General features: G+C 50.5%; 1 protein-coding gene across 5 annotated transcripts in view; it reads left to right on the top strand.

Moving 5' to 3' along the window:
• Positions 1–5,870: 5,870 nt before the first annotated feature.
• CTIF (cap binding complex dependent translation initiation factor) overlaps positions 5,871–16,219 on the top strand; it is a gene marked incomplete at both ends in the record, with an annotated part of 231,005 nt that continues 220,656 nt past the window's right edge. For 3 of the 5 annotated variants that reach the window (XM_079718263.1, XM_079718266.1, XM_079718267.1), the window contains 2 exons: positions 5,871–6,050; positions 16,058–16,129. In XM_079718263.1, the coding sequence (XP_079574389.1) occupies positions 5,871–6,050; positions 16,058–16,129 (252 nt within the window). Of the gene's footprint in view, positions 6,099–16,057; positions 16,130–16,219 lie in introns of all 5 variants that reach the window. The other 2 variants (XM_079718264.1, XM_079718265.1) reach the window with 2 other exon arrangements.

Consider the following 16,219-nt stretch of genomic DNA (forward strand, 5'->3'; position numbering starts at 1 on the left):
CAGGCAGCGAAACAGAAGAGTCTCATCTGGTTGGCAGGTCATGGAATTGGTCCTGCGGATTGGGGGAGGAGGTGATGCCTCTAACGCCAGGCTGTTCTTAAAGGGATTGGCTAAATTTACAGCTGCTAATGCCTTTTGTCACTGGGCAGGTGGGAAAGGATGCTGAGAGGGCTGGGACAGTTCCAGCTTCTTGTCTCTGGGCCCTACCTTTTCCTCCAGACCTCTGGCCCCGGATGTAGCGCTGTGAGCCCCACGAAGGATGAAAGGCGGGCAGGCCCAGAGGATGGGGGGAGCGAGATTCCTGACCTCGGGCAGAGCCCGCCGTGTCAGCTGAAGCACCTTTGCTGAGTGCTGGTTTCCCAAGGAAGCCGCACCGCTCTGCAGCCTCAGCCCCTCCGTGCCCCTCCTTCAGCTGTGCCCACCCGGGCCCCGCCCTCCCGCCTGCAGGCTCTGGGCTGCCTGCCCTTTACAGCGAAGTGCGGCCTCAGCACTTTTCCCACTCCTGCTGTCTGCCCTTTTGTTCCAGGCATCCATCACCTGGCAGGGAATGGGGGCAGGGCGGGGCGAGGAGGGGAGCCAGGAAGGCTGCAGGGCGTGTTCCTGGGATCCGGACTCAGCTCTGCATACTGCATCCTGGATGGCTGCAGCCGGGGGAGGTGTCTCTTCTCCTCTTCCACCCTCTCCTCTCTTTCTTCCTCCTCTGGTCCCGTCCCCCTTGTCGCTTTCACTGATCATTAAAACATAAGCTCCTCTTGCTGGCTCTCAGCTTAGCCAGCAGCCCAGCTGTTTGGGGGTTTCCCATCCCATCCTGATCTTCCTGTGAATGAGAAACGGAGCCAGGAGGACACCCCAAAGCACAGGCAGGAAGGGAGCAGAACAAGCCCTGGAGGAAAGCATCCCTTTATCTCCCTGTGTCTCCACCAGCCTGAAAGTTTACTCTGTGCCTCCTCACTCTTTTTACCTTAAAAATGCGGTGGAGGGCTCCCCTGGTGGCTTAGTGGTTGAGAGTCCGTCTGCCAATGCAGGGGACACGGGTTCGTGCCCTGGTCCGGGAAGATCCCACATGCTGCGGAGCGGCTGGGCCCGTGAGCCATGGCCGCTGAGCCTGCGCGTCCGGAGCCTGTGCTCCACAACGGGAGAGGCCACAACAGTGAGGCCCGCGTACCGCAAAAAAAAAAAAAAAAAAAAAAAAATGCGGTGGAACTTCTAAGCTTATACCCCAAAGAATTGCAAACAGGGACTCAAACAGATACTTGTACACCCATGTTCATAGCAGCATTAATAGCCAAAGGTGGGAACAACCCGAATGTCCACTGATGGATGAATGGATAAACAAAATGTAGGTCATACATACAGTGTATTATTGTAACACAGTGTATTATTCAGCCGTAAAACGGTGTGAAATTGTGACACATTCTACAACATGCATGAATCTTGAAAACATTATGAGTGAAATAAGCCAGTCACAAAAGGGTAGATATTGTATGATGCCACCAAAATGAGGTACGTTGAAGAGCCAAATTCAGAAGAGATAGAAAGTAGAGTGGTTGCCAGGGGCTGCGATGGGGGATGGGGAGTTGTTTGCTGGGCGCAGGGTTTCTGTTTGGAATGTTGGAAACGTTCTGGAAATAGATAGCGATGATGCTCACACAACAGTGTGAATGTACTTAATGCTACTGGGTTGTACACTTGAAAATGGTTACAATGGTACGTTTTGTGTTATATGTATTTTACCCCTATAGAAACTGGGGGATTGAGTGCCTGGCTGATAGCCAAGGAGATGGATAATGTAGCTGCACTCCCTCTCTCTCCCTCCTCCCTCTTCTCTGCTAAAGAGATAAAGCTTGGGTCTTTTCTACTGAAGGAGGGACCTGAACCCTGGTTGGGGCTCATTCTAGAATGTAGAAATGAGCCTAAGTGATATGTTAGCCCGGTTCCCCCTCCGAAAGCAGAGTTCCCAGAAGTACCCCAAGAACAGGAGTCCCTGCGGAGAATAATACGGAAGGAGGGAGAGCTGGCAAAGGGGCATTATGGATCTGGTCACCACTGTGGGCAGCCGGGCCCGATCCCCTGGGACCCCCTGGAGGACCATGAGAGAGTGTTTGTCCCCGTCCAGGGCTGCCCCAGGGGCTGTTAGCTCCTCCCACTTCTAGGATGCAGGTTCCAGGTGCAGGTACTGCTGGTGTGTGTCAGAGGAGCCCTGGGCCCAAGGCACTCAGGGCAGCTGTGGGGAGGTGCTGTCAGGCTACATGTTGAATCGGACTGGGCAGCAGTGACTGGAGTGGGAGGGGGCCTCCACGGCAAGTGACCAGTGTGGGGCATGCTCCTTTTCCCTCTGGGCACCAAAATCCTCCAGGGTGGCAGTGTGTCTCAGTGCCTGTCTCTTTCCTCAGTGAGCCAGTGAGGGGTGAGTTCTGCCCCCGGGCTCCCTGACAGGACGGTGGTGTGGCCCCATGACAGACCCGCAAGAGCCTGGGAGCGCCCAGCAGAGCAGGACAGAGACTGCTGCTGTAGGCCGAGCCTCGTGGAAACGCTCTTGTCTAGTTCCTACAGAAGCCAGCCCTCTGCCTGTACCTGTGACGTGTGCCAGAAGCCTGTGATAAGATCTTAAGTCTTCGAGGAATAATAGGCGCGGCCTTAGATACTGGCTTTTTTCTGCAGGCGGCTCCTTTTCAGCCCTCTCTGGACACTGGCCTTATCATCCCATCCCCCTGAGGCCGTCCATCTGCCCAGGATCCTGCACTGAGCTAGGCACGGGGGCCAGGTCTCTAGAGCCTGCAGCCCAGTGGGGGTTAAGACACGCACACGTACTCACACACACACACACACACACACACACACACACACACAGCACTTGAGGGATTCCCTGGGCTTTCAAAGGGCATTGGGGAAAGGCGAAGTGGGAGATGTCCTGAGGGCCTGAGCAGGCTGCCAGGAGGTGGGATGAAGAGGCAATGGGGAGTCACTGGACCTGGAGCTCTGCTGTGAGAACTTGGGCAAGTTACTTAACCTCTCTGAGCCTCAGTTTTCTCTTCTAAAGTGTATAATTATATCGATTACATAGAGTTATGGTGAGGGGTAAGTGGACGAAGGCATATGGAGTGCTGAGGAGAGTGCCTGGCCCATGATACAGGCGCAGTACACATTAGCCTTTCCTGATATTAGGGGTTGCCGTATCCATGCCCCTAGGCCGAGGCTGGGTGCATCCTTTGCCCACTGGCCACTATTAAAGCTAATTGCCCATTGGGCTAATTGCCTGTTGGCTCTAAGGTTCTAGCACTCTGTGAGTGTTAGGACCCCGAGATTTGGCAGGTGGAGGGAAGGGGTGAGGGACATAGTGTGAGCAAAAGCACAGAGGCAGTAAAAGCATCATGTGTTAGTGGTTTATTGCCATGTAACAAATTACTACAAACTTAGTGGCTTTAAACGATGCCCGTTTATCATCTCACAGTTCTGGAAGTCAGAAGTCCTGCCTGGTATAGCAGGAGGCTGAAATCAAGGTGTCGGCCAGACTGAGTTCTGGTCCGGAGGCTCTGGGGGATGAAACCTGACCCCAAGCTCATTGGCTGTTGGAGAATTTACTTCCTGCAGTTGTAGGACGGAAGTACCTTTCCCTTGTGTGTCGTTGACCGGGCATTGCTCTCAACCTCTAGAGGCTGCCCAGGATCCTTGCCCACGCCCCTCCTTCTTCAGGCCAGCAACACTGTCTCTACCGCCAGCCCCGGATTTAGGGGGCTCGTGTGATTGGATCAGGCCCACCTGAATACCCTTCCTCTCAAGTCTGCTGATTTGGAGTTTAATTATATTTGCAAAATCCCTTCCCAGGAGTTCCTAGATTAATGTTTGATTGAGCAGCTGGGGGAAAGGTGTACACTCAGGACCCTCTTAGGGGGTCTACCTACCACACACGGCTTGTACCTGGGACAAGGAACAGAGTGGCCAGGGGGCTGGAGGGAAGCACAGGCAGCCATTGGAGCAGGTGGATGTTGGTGGTGGGAGGGATGTAAGGCCACTGTAGGCCTTGAATGACAGGTGCAGGAAGGGACGTTGGACACCCCTACCCCCTCCTGTGGCCCTGCACCACTAGGCATGCTTATTTCAGTCTGAGCAAATTACCTGCACACTCACTGCCACCCTGGCCTCCACACCTGGGTTCCCTCACCCAACCCTGAAACCTCAGACTCCTCCCTCTGGGGCAGGTGGACAAATCCATGAGCCCTAAGGCCACTGAGCTCAGGAGCCCAGCGCACACCCGCTACAGCTGGCCTGGGGTCCAAGGGAGACTGGGCCTCATGCAGCAGCCGAAAGCCAAAACCTGAGTCAGGAAACCAGCTGGAGAATGTGTGTCTCCCCAGGGAGTTCTTCCTCCCCATGGTCCACACAGACTCTGGGGAGCCTGGCGAGGGTGTGAGGGCATCAGCATTCACAGTCTCAGCAGCATTTCTGGAACCCAACAGGCCATTCCTTGTGCTGTTTTGGTTTCATTACCGTTAAAAAGGCAACAAGCCCTTAATTATCGGTGAATAACTGTGTCCTAAAAAAGCTCTCAGTAATCCAAGGTTTTGAAATGCAAGTGTTCCTTTGAAAATACTGGGATGTTGCCTTTATTATCCACAGTACTGTTCTAGGTGCCCTCAGCCCTCCGTGGTCCCAGAGCCCCGTGCATATGTTACTTGGGTCTTTGTGTATCTAATGGTGGTGGTTGGGTAGAAGACTGTTCTGCTAGTTCTGATGGTGAAGCCATGTGCAGCCTCTGCTTCCTCTGCTGAACGGGCTTCCCTGTGGAGAGCACTGATTTCCAGACAATGGAAGGGATACCAGACAAGCTTTGAAGCCCTTTCCCATCAGGCCTAGAGCCTGTCCAGAGGAAGGGGGAGGGTCCCTGGTGGGAAGGGACCTAGTGGTGAGATTGGTTCTAGCCTTCCCAACTTCCAGGTGGATAGGGAGGGAGCTTTGGGAGCAAGTGTGGACAGTGGAGGTGTCCCTGCAGGCCTGGGCCCCTGCAGCGGCTGGGTTAACCCGGTCTAGTTGGGGAGGGACAGCAGTTCTATTGGTGGACTTTAACAGCTATCCCTGGAACGATGGTCACATTATGCCAGGCCCCCCAGGGAGAGGGCCTGAGGGCTGAAGAGGGAGTCATTCTCCTACAGAGGACCATAGCTGGGCCACACCCTCCCAGGCAACCCACCTTGCCTTTCACATTGTATCATTAAAAGCCAGTCACGTCCTTACAGACTGAGTGTAGCGTGTGTCCCAGTAGATGCACCATTAACAGGGCTGCAAGATCATGTTAAGGCCTACAGTCTTCACCTAATTTAGGGATAGCCTGGTGTCCAAAGAGAAAACGTCTCTTTAGAAGGAGGTATTTCTTAGAGGCCCAGGCCCCTTAGAGGGTTTGTGTCTGGGGACCCCTGTACATCTCAATGCTGGGGTCAGAGACGTAGAAGCCTGTGGTCTGTTTTATTCTGCTTTGTGGTGGATTTTTTTTAACTCTAAGTTGAGAAGTAGGGTTGAACTTGTAGACTGGGTCCATATTCTGCTTTTTCCTGGGTGGTAAGGTCCGGGTACGGACTAACGCTCAACATCGCATGAGTTACTGTGTTGGCCAATTAGGCAAATTACCTGCCTTCTCTGGGACTGAGTCTCCTTCCCCACGCAGGAGGAATCACAGCATCCTCTTCACACTAAAGGCGAGCTGGCACCCCACTGACTTCTCAGGATGTTGGGAGACCAAGACAGCAGGCTGGATGAGGGAATGCTTCCAGGCGGGGGAGGATTTCTCAAGTGGGGTCATCATCTCTGCCTCAGCTGTGTCTCACAGAGCCCATCTGTTCTCTGTATCCCGCAGCCCAGGCCCCTGAGCGGGAGGGATGGAGAACTCCTCAGCAGCATCGGCCTCCTCCGAGGCCGGGAGCAGCCGCTCCCAGGAGATCGAGGAGCTTGAGCGGTTCATCGACAGCTACGTGCTTGAGTACCAGGTGCAGGGGCTGCTGGCCGACAAGACGGAGGGGGACGGCGAGAGTGAGAAGACGCAGTCCCACATCTCCCAGGTGAGCACTGCCCAGGAGGGGGCAGGGCCTGGGCACGTACGGGGCCTCGTAAGCTCGAAGTGGGGTAATAAGGGTAAGGGACCCTAATTCCAGGCAGCATCTGATCGCCTGGCCCTAGGTTGCCAAGGTGTGGATGGCCCCACCCAGCAGAGCGTGGGATCCAGGCAGGAAGCCCCTGGCTGTGTGCTCCCAGCCCCTCTGACCCACCTCTACCCCATCCTACCCCACTGGGCAGCTGCGGCCCAGCCAGACTCACAGTTCATGGAACACTCGTTTACTGAGCCCCTGCTGTGTGCTAGGCACTGTTCCCTGTCCTTCACAAGCTCATGTTCTAAAAGAGATCTGGCGATTGTAGCTTATCCAAAGGGCACACAATCAAAAGTCTGTCACTTGTGAATATTTCCTCTGATGTCGAATACAGGCAGTTGTTGGCGCCAAAGAGTCGAGTCTCTCAGACAGTCATCCAGGGCCCTGTGTGCCAGACCTCGTGACACACATGAAGCCTTCAGACCAGACTCTCAGGTTGGCCTCCCTGCTCCTGGTCAATCTGTGGCAGCCCTGATCCTGGGTAGAAGCTGAAAGACTGTGGGTCGAGATTTGGAAGTTTTGAGTTGTCTTGAGTAGAATGTGAACCATTAAGGGAAGTGACCATGTCACATGCATCTTTGCTGAACATGTTAAATTCTCAGTAGATATTTGTTCAAGAGTTGGTTCCAAATTTGCTGCTAGCTGCCTGTGTGACCTCAGGCAAACCCCTCAACTTCTCTGAGGCTTGGCTTTCTTATCTGGTGAGTGGGGATGATCCCGCTGCCTCAGGAATGTTGGAAGGTCAAAGGTGATAAGAGGCTCCCAAACTACAGAGGAGCAGAATGTTGTCTGCACCCAGAGGCTTGGGGTGGGGTGGGGTCTCTTCTGCTCAGGGTCTGGGGCCCAGTGTCCACCTCTTGTACTTGTCCCCCTCAAGCCTGGGGCTCCTCTGTCAAGTAGAGAAGTTGACATGGGTGCCCTGCTTTGGAGAAAAGCCCAGTACAGCTGGCTGGTTCACACTCTAGGTGGGCAGAAGATCCAGACCCTCCAGCTTTTTAGAAAACCAGAATGAACCTGTGGCTTTCCTGGAACTTAGGACCAGGAGTGGACCTGGGAAATTGTGAAGCCTTGCTGGTCCACACCTTATCCCCATTGGAGGGTGGGGAAGGCAAGATCTGCCCTGAGAGAGAAATCGATGCTTTCCTTGGCGTCCTTGAAGTTCTAAAATCACAGGTAGTGTGAGCCTGTAATCTGTTCAGTATTCATTCTACAAGTGTGTATTGAGCACCTGCTCTGTGTCTAGCACTGTCCTAGGACTGGGTACCTGGGAGTGAGTGAAAGAGGTGAAAAGCTCAGCCCTCGTGGAACTTATCCCAGTGGTGGATGGCAACTGCTGTGGGGAAAAATAAATCAGGAAAATGGAGTGGGGAGTGATGAGGGTCAGGAGGGGTTTGCAATTTTAAATGGGATGTCAAGGAAGATGTCACCGAAGGAGGTGGAGAGGTGAACTTGCAGAGGTCTGGGGAAGGGGCAGTCCAGGCAGAGGGGACAGCACGTGCAAAGGCCTGAGCTAGCAGAGTTATTCCAGGGGCAGCAGGGAGGCCGGTGTGGCTGGAGCAGAGAGAGAAAGAGGGAGAGCAGAGGAGATGCTTCAACGAGGCAGTGGGGTCACGTAGACCAGATGTACAAGGGCTGAGTCCTGGGGTCTGCCTACATTTAGAAAGCAGGGATGTGAGGGGGACCGGCAAAAGAGACCAAGAGGGGTTGGCAGTGAGGCAGGAGGAAATCCAGGTGAGAGTTGGGTGCTGGAAGCCCTGGGGAGGATGTGTTTCAAGGGTGTTGGGGGCGGGCTGACTGCTGCTGCAGGGCATTTGGGAGGAGGAGTGAGAATAACCTAAAGGAGCCACTGGGGCCGTTGGCAACCCTGATGGGAGGGGCGACGGTCCAGTGGTGGGGGTGAAGGTCAAGGAGATGGGTTTGAGATGGGAGGATAATACAGTGCAGGTCCTCCCTGTATTACAGGAGTTTCACTGTAAAAGGGAGAAGCATGTGGTTCTGGGGGAAGCGAGGTCACAACGGGAGCATTAACAATGAGCTGTGCGTTGATGGGAGCGGTCCAGGGCAGAGGGGCCGCTTGCTGGAGCAATGGCCTTGAGTAGGTGAGAGGGCTTGGCCTCAGCTCGGGCCCTGTGGATGGGTGTGTGGGGCTAGCCTGACATGTACTGCCTGCCTCCCCCACTGAGTGGACTCTGGTGGCCTCCAGCAGGGCATCCCTCAAAATTTCCTTCAGGTGAAATGGAATCTTACAGGACGAGGGTCCCAGGAAGCTGTGAAGCTTTACCCCAGAGGAATGCTTTGTGAGTGATAGGATTTCTGTTCCCAGAGCAGCCATCAGGGAGAATTTTGGAAGGAGGGGCCCTCCCAGCGGCTCTGAGCCCCCTGTGGGGACAGCTGAGCTTTCAGGATGTAGAGCAGATGGAGAAGTTGCCCTCAATCTGGGCCCTGCACTCCCAGCTTCTGCTCCTGGGATTGGTTGGACCTAACCACGCTTGGATGTCCACATCTGGGTGGGCTGTTAAACAGATGTTGGCTTGAGACAGAGTGTGGAAAACATTTGTACCATCTAGATGCATTCCTTAAACTTTCTGCATTCCCTGAGGTTCCCTGGGAGAATGCAAACACCTGGCAGGGTCCCAGGACCCGCCTGTGTGCAGGTGGCCGAGGGGGACATGTTTCAGTGCTGCTCCCACCAGCTACCCCCCCAACCCAAATACAGCTGGGGTCCAGACTCCAGGGGAGGGGGCAGCTGTGGCAACTCTAAGCAAGGCCAGGGTTAGATGTGTTATTATAACACACTTCTTTAAAAAAATACAATCTCTGTTGACACAGCTTTGCAGGAAATCTTTCTGCTAAAGCACTTTTGCTTGTTTTTATTTAATCTGATGACTATTTTAAATGGAAGCCAAAGATAAAAATAAAAAACCTCAGAGAATGTCCTGGGCTGCCTGTCTGTGGTGGTGTTTTGATGTTTCTGGGAGAGAAAATTGTTAAGAATCTTGGAAATCTTGAGAAAACTTGAGAGAGTGGAGAAGAATGTTGCTTTTCAGTGGGTGAAGTCATTTTTTAGGATCTGAGAGATGGCAGTTGACACTCAGGAAGAAAATACCTCATGATGCTTGTAAAGTTGTGTTCTCCCCCACCCCTCCTCCATCAATAACTAGAAAGAAAATTGGATGGATGGACGGATGGATGGATGGATGGATGGGAGAGAGAGAGAGAAGAAACAGAGAGAGACAGGAAAGTGTCCTTTTTTTTCCTACATGAGTAACCAAGAGAATATATGTTCTAAGTTTCCCAACATGTTTGGGTACCAATTTAAAATTACACCCTCACCCTCACCCACACATTTCAAAAGTGCCTGTCCTGGGCTGCCCTGGTGGCGCAGTGGTTGAGAGTCCGCCTGCCGATGCAGGGGACGCGGGTTCGTGCCCCGTTCCGGGAAGATCCCACATGCCACGGAGCGGCTGGGCCCGTGAGCCATGGCCGCTGAGCCTGCGCGTCCGGAGCCTGTGCTCCGCAATGGGAGAGGCCACAACAGTGAGAGGCCCGCGTACCAAAAAAAAAAAGAAGCCGTGGATAAGATGGCTTTTTAAATAATTTTTCACTTTGAAATAATTTCAGATGTACATAAAAATTATAATAATAGGACAAATAATTCCTGCATATCCTTCCCCCAGATTCTCCAGTGTTAATATCTTACCACATTTATATTCTTTCTCTCGTCTCTCGATAGATAGATAAATAGATCAATTGATCAATAGATTCTGTATATAGAGAGATTTTCCCTTTATCTCTAAACACTTCACTGTGTGTTTCCTAAGAACAAGGACATTCTCTCTTTTTTTTTATGGTATTTTATTTTATTTTATTTTATTTTATTTATTTATTTTTAACATCTTTATTGGAATATAATTACTTTACAATGGTGTGTTAGTTTCCGCTTTATAACAAAGTGAATCAGTTATCGACAGATGAATGGATAAAGAAGATGTGGCACATATATACAATGGAATATTACTCCACCATAAAAAGAACATTCTCTTATAATTACAGTATAGGAAATAAACATTGATACAGTACTATTATTTAATCTATAGACCTTTTATTTCACCAGTTTTCTCAATAATATCCTTTATAGCAAAAATTTAAAAAAAATTCTAGGTTCGTCAAAAAATTAAACATAGAATTACCATATGATCCAGCAATTCTACTTCTGGGTATATACCCAAAAGAACTGAAAGCAAGGGCTTGACCTGATACCTGTACAACATGTTCATAGCAACATTATTCACAACAACCAAAAGGGGGAAGCAACCCCAATGTCCATCAGTGGATGATTGGATGGACAAAATGTGGTCCATACATAGAGGAATATTATTGAGGCTTAAAATAAAGGAAATACTGTCACGTGCTACAACATGGATGAACCTTGAGGACTTTATGCCAAGACAAATAAACCAGACACAAAAGGACAAGTACTGTATGATCTCACTTCTATGAGGCTTGTAGAAGAGTCAGATTCACAGAGAATGAAAGCAGAATGGTTGTTATCAGGGGCTTGGAGGAGCGGGGATGGGGAGTTAGTGTTTGCGGGGGACAGTTTCAGCTGGAGTGCTGGATGGTGGTGATGGTCGTACAGCAGTGTGAATGCACTTCATGCCACTGAACTGTACACTTAAAATTATTTAAAATGGTAAAGTATGTATATTTTACTACAATAAAAAAATTTCTGGTTCAACATCTAATGCAAGACCATACATCACATTGAGTTTCCAACATTTTGACTGGCTCTTTGAATTAATACCTCTTTATCCCCTTTACTCATTCTGCTAGTTTTTGGCTGTGTAACCCTGGCTCAGTTACTTAACCATGCTATGCCTCAAATTCCATATTTGCAAAGTGGGGGTAATACATGGGCCTTGGGATCTATGTGGAGTAAATGTTAATGTAAGTAGCAGGCTTAGAATAGTGCCTGGATTAAATGAAATCTTTATATTTTCTGGGGATGAGTCCTTTGTTACGCATGTTGCAAGTGGCCTCTCACTTGTCTTTAATTGTGTTTGTGATTTCTTTTGTCACACAAAATTTTAGACTTTGATGGAGTTTAAAACTTGTATCTTGGATTTTAACCAACTTGGAATGTGTTGTCCGTGGTACTGGGAGACAGATTCTAGGGTCATTTTTTCCTCGCTGGCTTGCTGGTTGTCTCAGTCCCTGTGTTTGTTTTTGTTTGTTTGTTTTTTGCGGTACGTGGGCCTCTCACTGCTGTGGCCTCTCCCATTGCGGAACACAGGCTCTGGACGTGCAGGCTCAGCGGCCATGGCTCACGGGCCTAGCCGCTCTGCGGCATGTGGGATCTTCCCAGACTGGGGCACGAACCCGTGTCCCCTGCATCAGCAGGCGGACTCTCAACCACTGCGCCACCAGGGAAGCCCAGCATGAAGTATTTAAAGTGTACCGATAGAAGCAGAGAACAATAGAATAAGCATCTGTTTTGAGTACAGACTAAACATCTGTACTCCCATTTATTAAACCTTAACCCTGTGCCATCTTTGTTTCATCTTTTTAAATTAAGAAATAAATTATAGCCGTTATGGTGAAGACCCAAAACCACTCTTGTGAATTCCATGTTCGTTGTTCCCATACAAACAGATTTCCCACTTTTCCTGCCTCTTCGTGTTCAACGACCTTTTCAGGAGGGGCCACCTTAACCTCCCAGAGAACTTGCTCCCAGCTGTAAACCCTTCACCTCAAAGGAGAAATGCCCTGGCTGAACCAGGCATAGGGGCAGGGCTGAGGAGAGTGTTCCCCAAGGGGGCCCTTGTCTTGTTCTGGAATCATCTCATACAGATTAGGACGGGTTCCCGGAAGGTCTGTGTCTGGAGAATTTTCTAGGTGGTGGCTCAGAAAAGGCAAAGGGGAGGGAGGTGGTGGTGGCTGCAGCCTAAGAAGAAAGAAGACAGCGTGGGCAGCAGAATCCCAGCACGGGGGAGGAGATTTGAACAGGGAAGGGAGAGCTCCCAGGGGCTTGTAGGGTCAAGCAGCAGCAGAGAGCGGATGTGGCTGGGGGGTTGGATGGCACACGGGCCCAGTGGTACAACTTCCTGGGAGAACTGCAGTGACTCACATTTAATTCCTCCCCAGGGGTCAGGAAAGCAGGACCCAGCTGGACCACACTCCCTCCCCCAAAAGCTTTCCCTGGGGCCCATGGCTGGGTCTGTGGGGTGGGTTTCTGTGGGCTTTACTATCTTGCTAGCTTTCCTAAACACATCAGCCCTCTGCTCACTGCTTAACTGTATGATGCTCTCAGAGCCACTTCTTCATTTCTGTCTCTGCCTGCTCTCCCAGTGGAAATCTGGATGTTGGACTCTAGCTTCCCAGCCAGTGGGTTCCCCACAGCCACACTCCGGGCCAGTTCAGCCTGTTCTAACACAGCTCTGATGACGCCCTCCCCTAACAGACGCCTTCGGAATCTTTCCACCCAGGAAGAGTCTCTGACCGCTTAGCGGGAGAGTCCTGCTTGCTACCCTCTACCCCTGAGCTGGCCAGTGTTCCCCTGCCATGTCCACACTTGGGCTCACTCTTCTCCAGGGATCCGGGCTCAACTGCTTTCCTTCCCTAGGGAATCCCTCCGAGAGCACACTGTCCTTTCTCAGCCTCCCCTTCCCCCTCCCCGCGTTACTGTTACTGCACATCTCACCTCTCCTGTGAAGGGAACGCTGGTGGCAGGTCCCACACCAAAGGTGCTCAGGAAGGTTGGCCAGTGTAAAGTCAAGGATGAGCTTTGACAAAGCAGAGCAGTCTCATCGGAGCTTGGAATCGCTCTGGGAAAGCCTAGCCAGGGGGCTGAGGTGGCACGTGGCTGTGCACAAAGCCTCGGCTGCCCCTCTGTGCCCGCTTGTCAGGAGCAGCCAGTGTTGCACCCCATCCCCGCCCTGCCAGGGACCACGTGGGGACCACGCTGACCCCAGGAGGAGGTGTGCCCACCCTCAAGTCACCTCTCTGTGAGATGTCAAGTCAGCAGTATGCAGCTGGGGTTGAAGTGTTTGGGTTGCCCCACTGGAGGAGGCCTTTCTCTGCAAGGCTGTCCTGGGATGGGACGAGAAGTGCAGGATCTAGTTCTCTCCTGGCCGGTAGCCACTGCGTGCCTCCCCACTGTCAGCCAGGCTCCAACCAGGAAAGGAGAAGCCACTCAAGTATAGAAAGCAGTAAAGCAGAGGGACTGTTTTTATAGTAGTTCAAATAGTTTACAATATATATATATATATATATATATATATATATATATATATATATATATATATATATATAAATACATATATACGTATGTGGATTACTTTTTTTTTTTTTGGCTGCGCCACGTGGCATGTGAAATCTTAGTTTCCTGACCAGGGATCTAACCTGCGCCCCCTTCAGTGGAAGCACGGAGTCTTAACCACTGGACCACCAGGGAAGTCCCTGGATTACTTTTTATTTTGAAGTTACTTTTGACTCATAGCAGATGTGCAAAAATAGTACAGGGTGTTCCCGTGTACCTGTCCCCTAATATGAATATCTTACATAACCATAGTACAATGATCAGAACTAAGAAATTAGCGTTGCTACAATGAGACTTTATTTGAATATCACCGGTTTATCTACTAATGTCGTTTTTCTGTTCCAAAATTCAAATTTGCATCCAATTGTCATGCTTTCTTATTCTCCTCCAACCTGTGACACTCCCGTGGTCTTTTCTTATCCCTACAACCTTGGCACTTTTGAAGAGTATTGGTCATTTATTTCCTGGAAAGTTCATCAGTTTGGGTTGCCTGATATTCTCTCATGATCATATTGAGATTGTGCATTTTTGGCAAGGACACCTCAGGAGTGACATGGCTCTTCTCAGGGCATTATGCTGGGAAGTCCACGGTGGTAATATGTTTTATTACAGGTGATATTATCCTTGATCACTTGGTTTAAGGTGGTGTCTGATAGATTTCTCATTTTTCCCTTTTTTTCTCCTATAATTTAATAAATATCTTTGCAGAGATGCTTTGAAACTACAAATATCCAGACAGAGGGAATTTAACCCAGGGAGTTGATTACCCACATGATAAAAGAGCTGAGAAACTAAACAACCACAAAGAGCCATTACCACTTCTAGGCCTGAGGCACAAAGGGAGGAGATGGTATTACCAGAGCCCAGCGTTAGGGGTCGTGCACAAAGGGTCCATCTGGTGAGGCTGGAGCCTTGAAGGAGACCCAGTCATTGCTGGTAATGCCGCCTGAAACATAGAGAGATGGGGGAGAAACACCACGGCTTCTCTCTCTTCCTGTCTCCCATTGGCCCAACCCAGCTGGAAGCCAGCTGAGTCTGCAGGGTTCAGCCCCTCTGCAGTACAGAGCCAGGATGGGCAAGAAGTGGCTCTGAGGGCACACTCTCTTGGGACTGGTACCTTGCCTTTGCCAATTCCTTCGAGCTGAGCTGTGCTGTCCAATAGGGCAGCCGCTAGCCACATGTGGCTCTTGAGCACTTGAAATTGACATGCTTTAAGCCGATTTCAAAACCTTAGTATGGAGAGAAGTATGTAAAATATCTCATTGATCATTTTTATATCAATTACCTATTGAGATAAACGTATATTGAGATAAATAAAACGCATTATTAAGTTTCATTTTACCTTTTTCTTTTTTCTTCTTTAAATCTGGCTACTAGATCATTTAAAATTATGTCTGCGATTCCTATTCGTTGGCCAGCACTGCTGTAGAGTACACTTGTACCAGCCTGTATCATCGGCATTGTAATAAGATGTCTTTCCTATACAAAGGTCATGCCCTTGACCCACAGTCAGGAGGGTGTGTCTAGCCAAGGTTTCACAAATCCAGGACGGTGATGGCTTTGAGCCATCCACACTCACTCACAGTTTTGACCAAGTGTGTCAGACAGAGAGAGACTGGGCTCCTCTGCTTTTTATGACTCATACAGGTGTAGGTCAAGATCAATGTTCAACGTGAGAGCCTACCTAACACTTAACACAATAATAAAAGCACCACCATATATATAGATAACACATTACCGTGGAAGAGCTGTACTCTTACTCCTACTTTATATCTATATATAGATTTGGTGTAGCTTACAAAGTCCCTTCATTTCAACCTTGCAGAGTCACCCAGCCCTGCTGTCCCCATTTTATAGATGACAAAGTGAAGCCTGGGAGGTTACATGGATTTCAGTGGCTCTCAAACTTCTGGTGCATCCCTTGGAAAGCTCGTCAAAATGGAGAAGACAGGTGCTGCCCTCAGCAAGTGATTCAGTGGGTGGAGATTAGGACCCAGAGATCCCCTATGTGGCAGGGTTTGAGGACCGTTACACTGGTAGTTGTCATATCACACTTTGGGGCACATGGGGCCCCTGAGGTCAGTGGTGGGACTGGGCTTCTGATGGCCAGTCTGGGGCTCTTCCCCGATGCCATGATCTCCTGTCAGTCCACAGGTCCACCATACTTTGGGGCTGGGTGTATGGTATAATCCACACATACATGCCTCTCCTCTAGCTCCACCCTTGACACTGTAGGGGACTAGTGTGGCTGAAGCATGGTTAGGTGGTCAAACATGGTGCTGGTTTCTCAAAACTCATATTTACCCTCTGTGTTGTCTGGTTGGCTTTGGAATGTAGCTGGCTCTTCATCACTTTGGTGGGCTTAGGTGGCAGGAAATGAGTTTGCCTTCCCCACACATATGCCAAAGGGTCACCTCCATGTGGCACTGGGAGATGCCAAGTGGGACCTGCTGGTACAGAAAGATTTCTCTTTGAAAATGGCTGAGCAGGATTTCATACTGGCTCTACTACAGCAGGGTGGGACCGTGCCTGGGGGGCCAGAGCAGAGTGAGGATGAGCCTGTGTGTCCTGCCATCACTGACCACTCCTTTCTCCCCTGCAGTGGACGGCGGACTGCAATGAGCAGCTGGACTGCAGCTATTCCTTCTCCCGAGGGCGAGCCCCCCTGCAGCAGGTAGGGAGCCAGCTCCGTGCTCCATCTGGGGGTCATCGTGGTCTTGTCTGTCTGGGTTCCTGGGCTGTTCACCATGGTGCTCCTGAGAGG

This window comes from Hyperoodon ampullatus, assembly GCF_949752795.1.
Source record: "Hyperoodon ampullatus genome assembly, chromosome: 13".
Taxonomy (NCBI): domain Eukaryota; kingdom Metazoa; phylum Chordata; class Mammalia; order Artiodactyla; family Ziphiidae; genus Hyperoodon; species Hyperoodon ampullatus.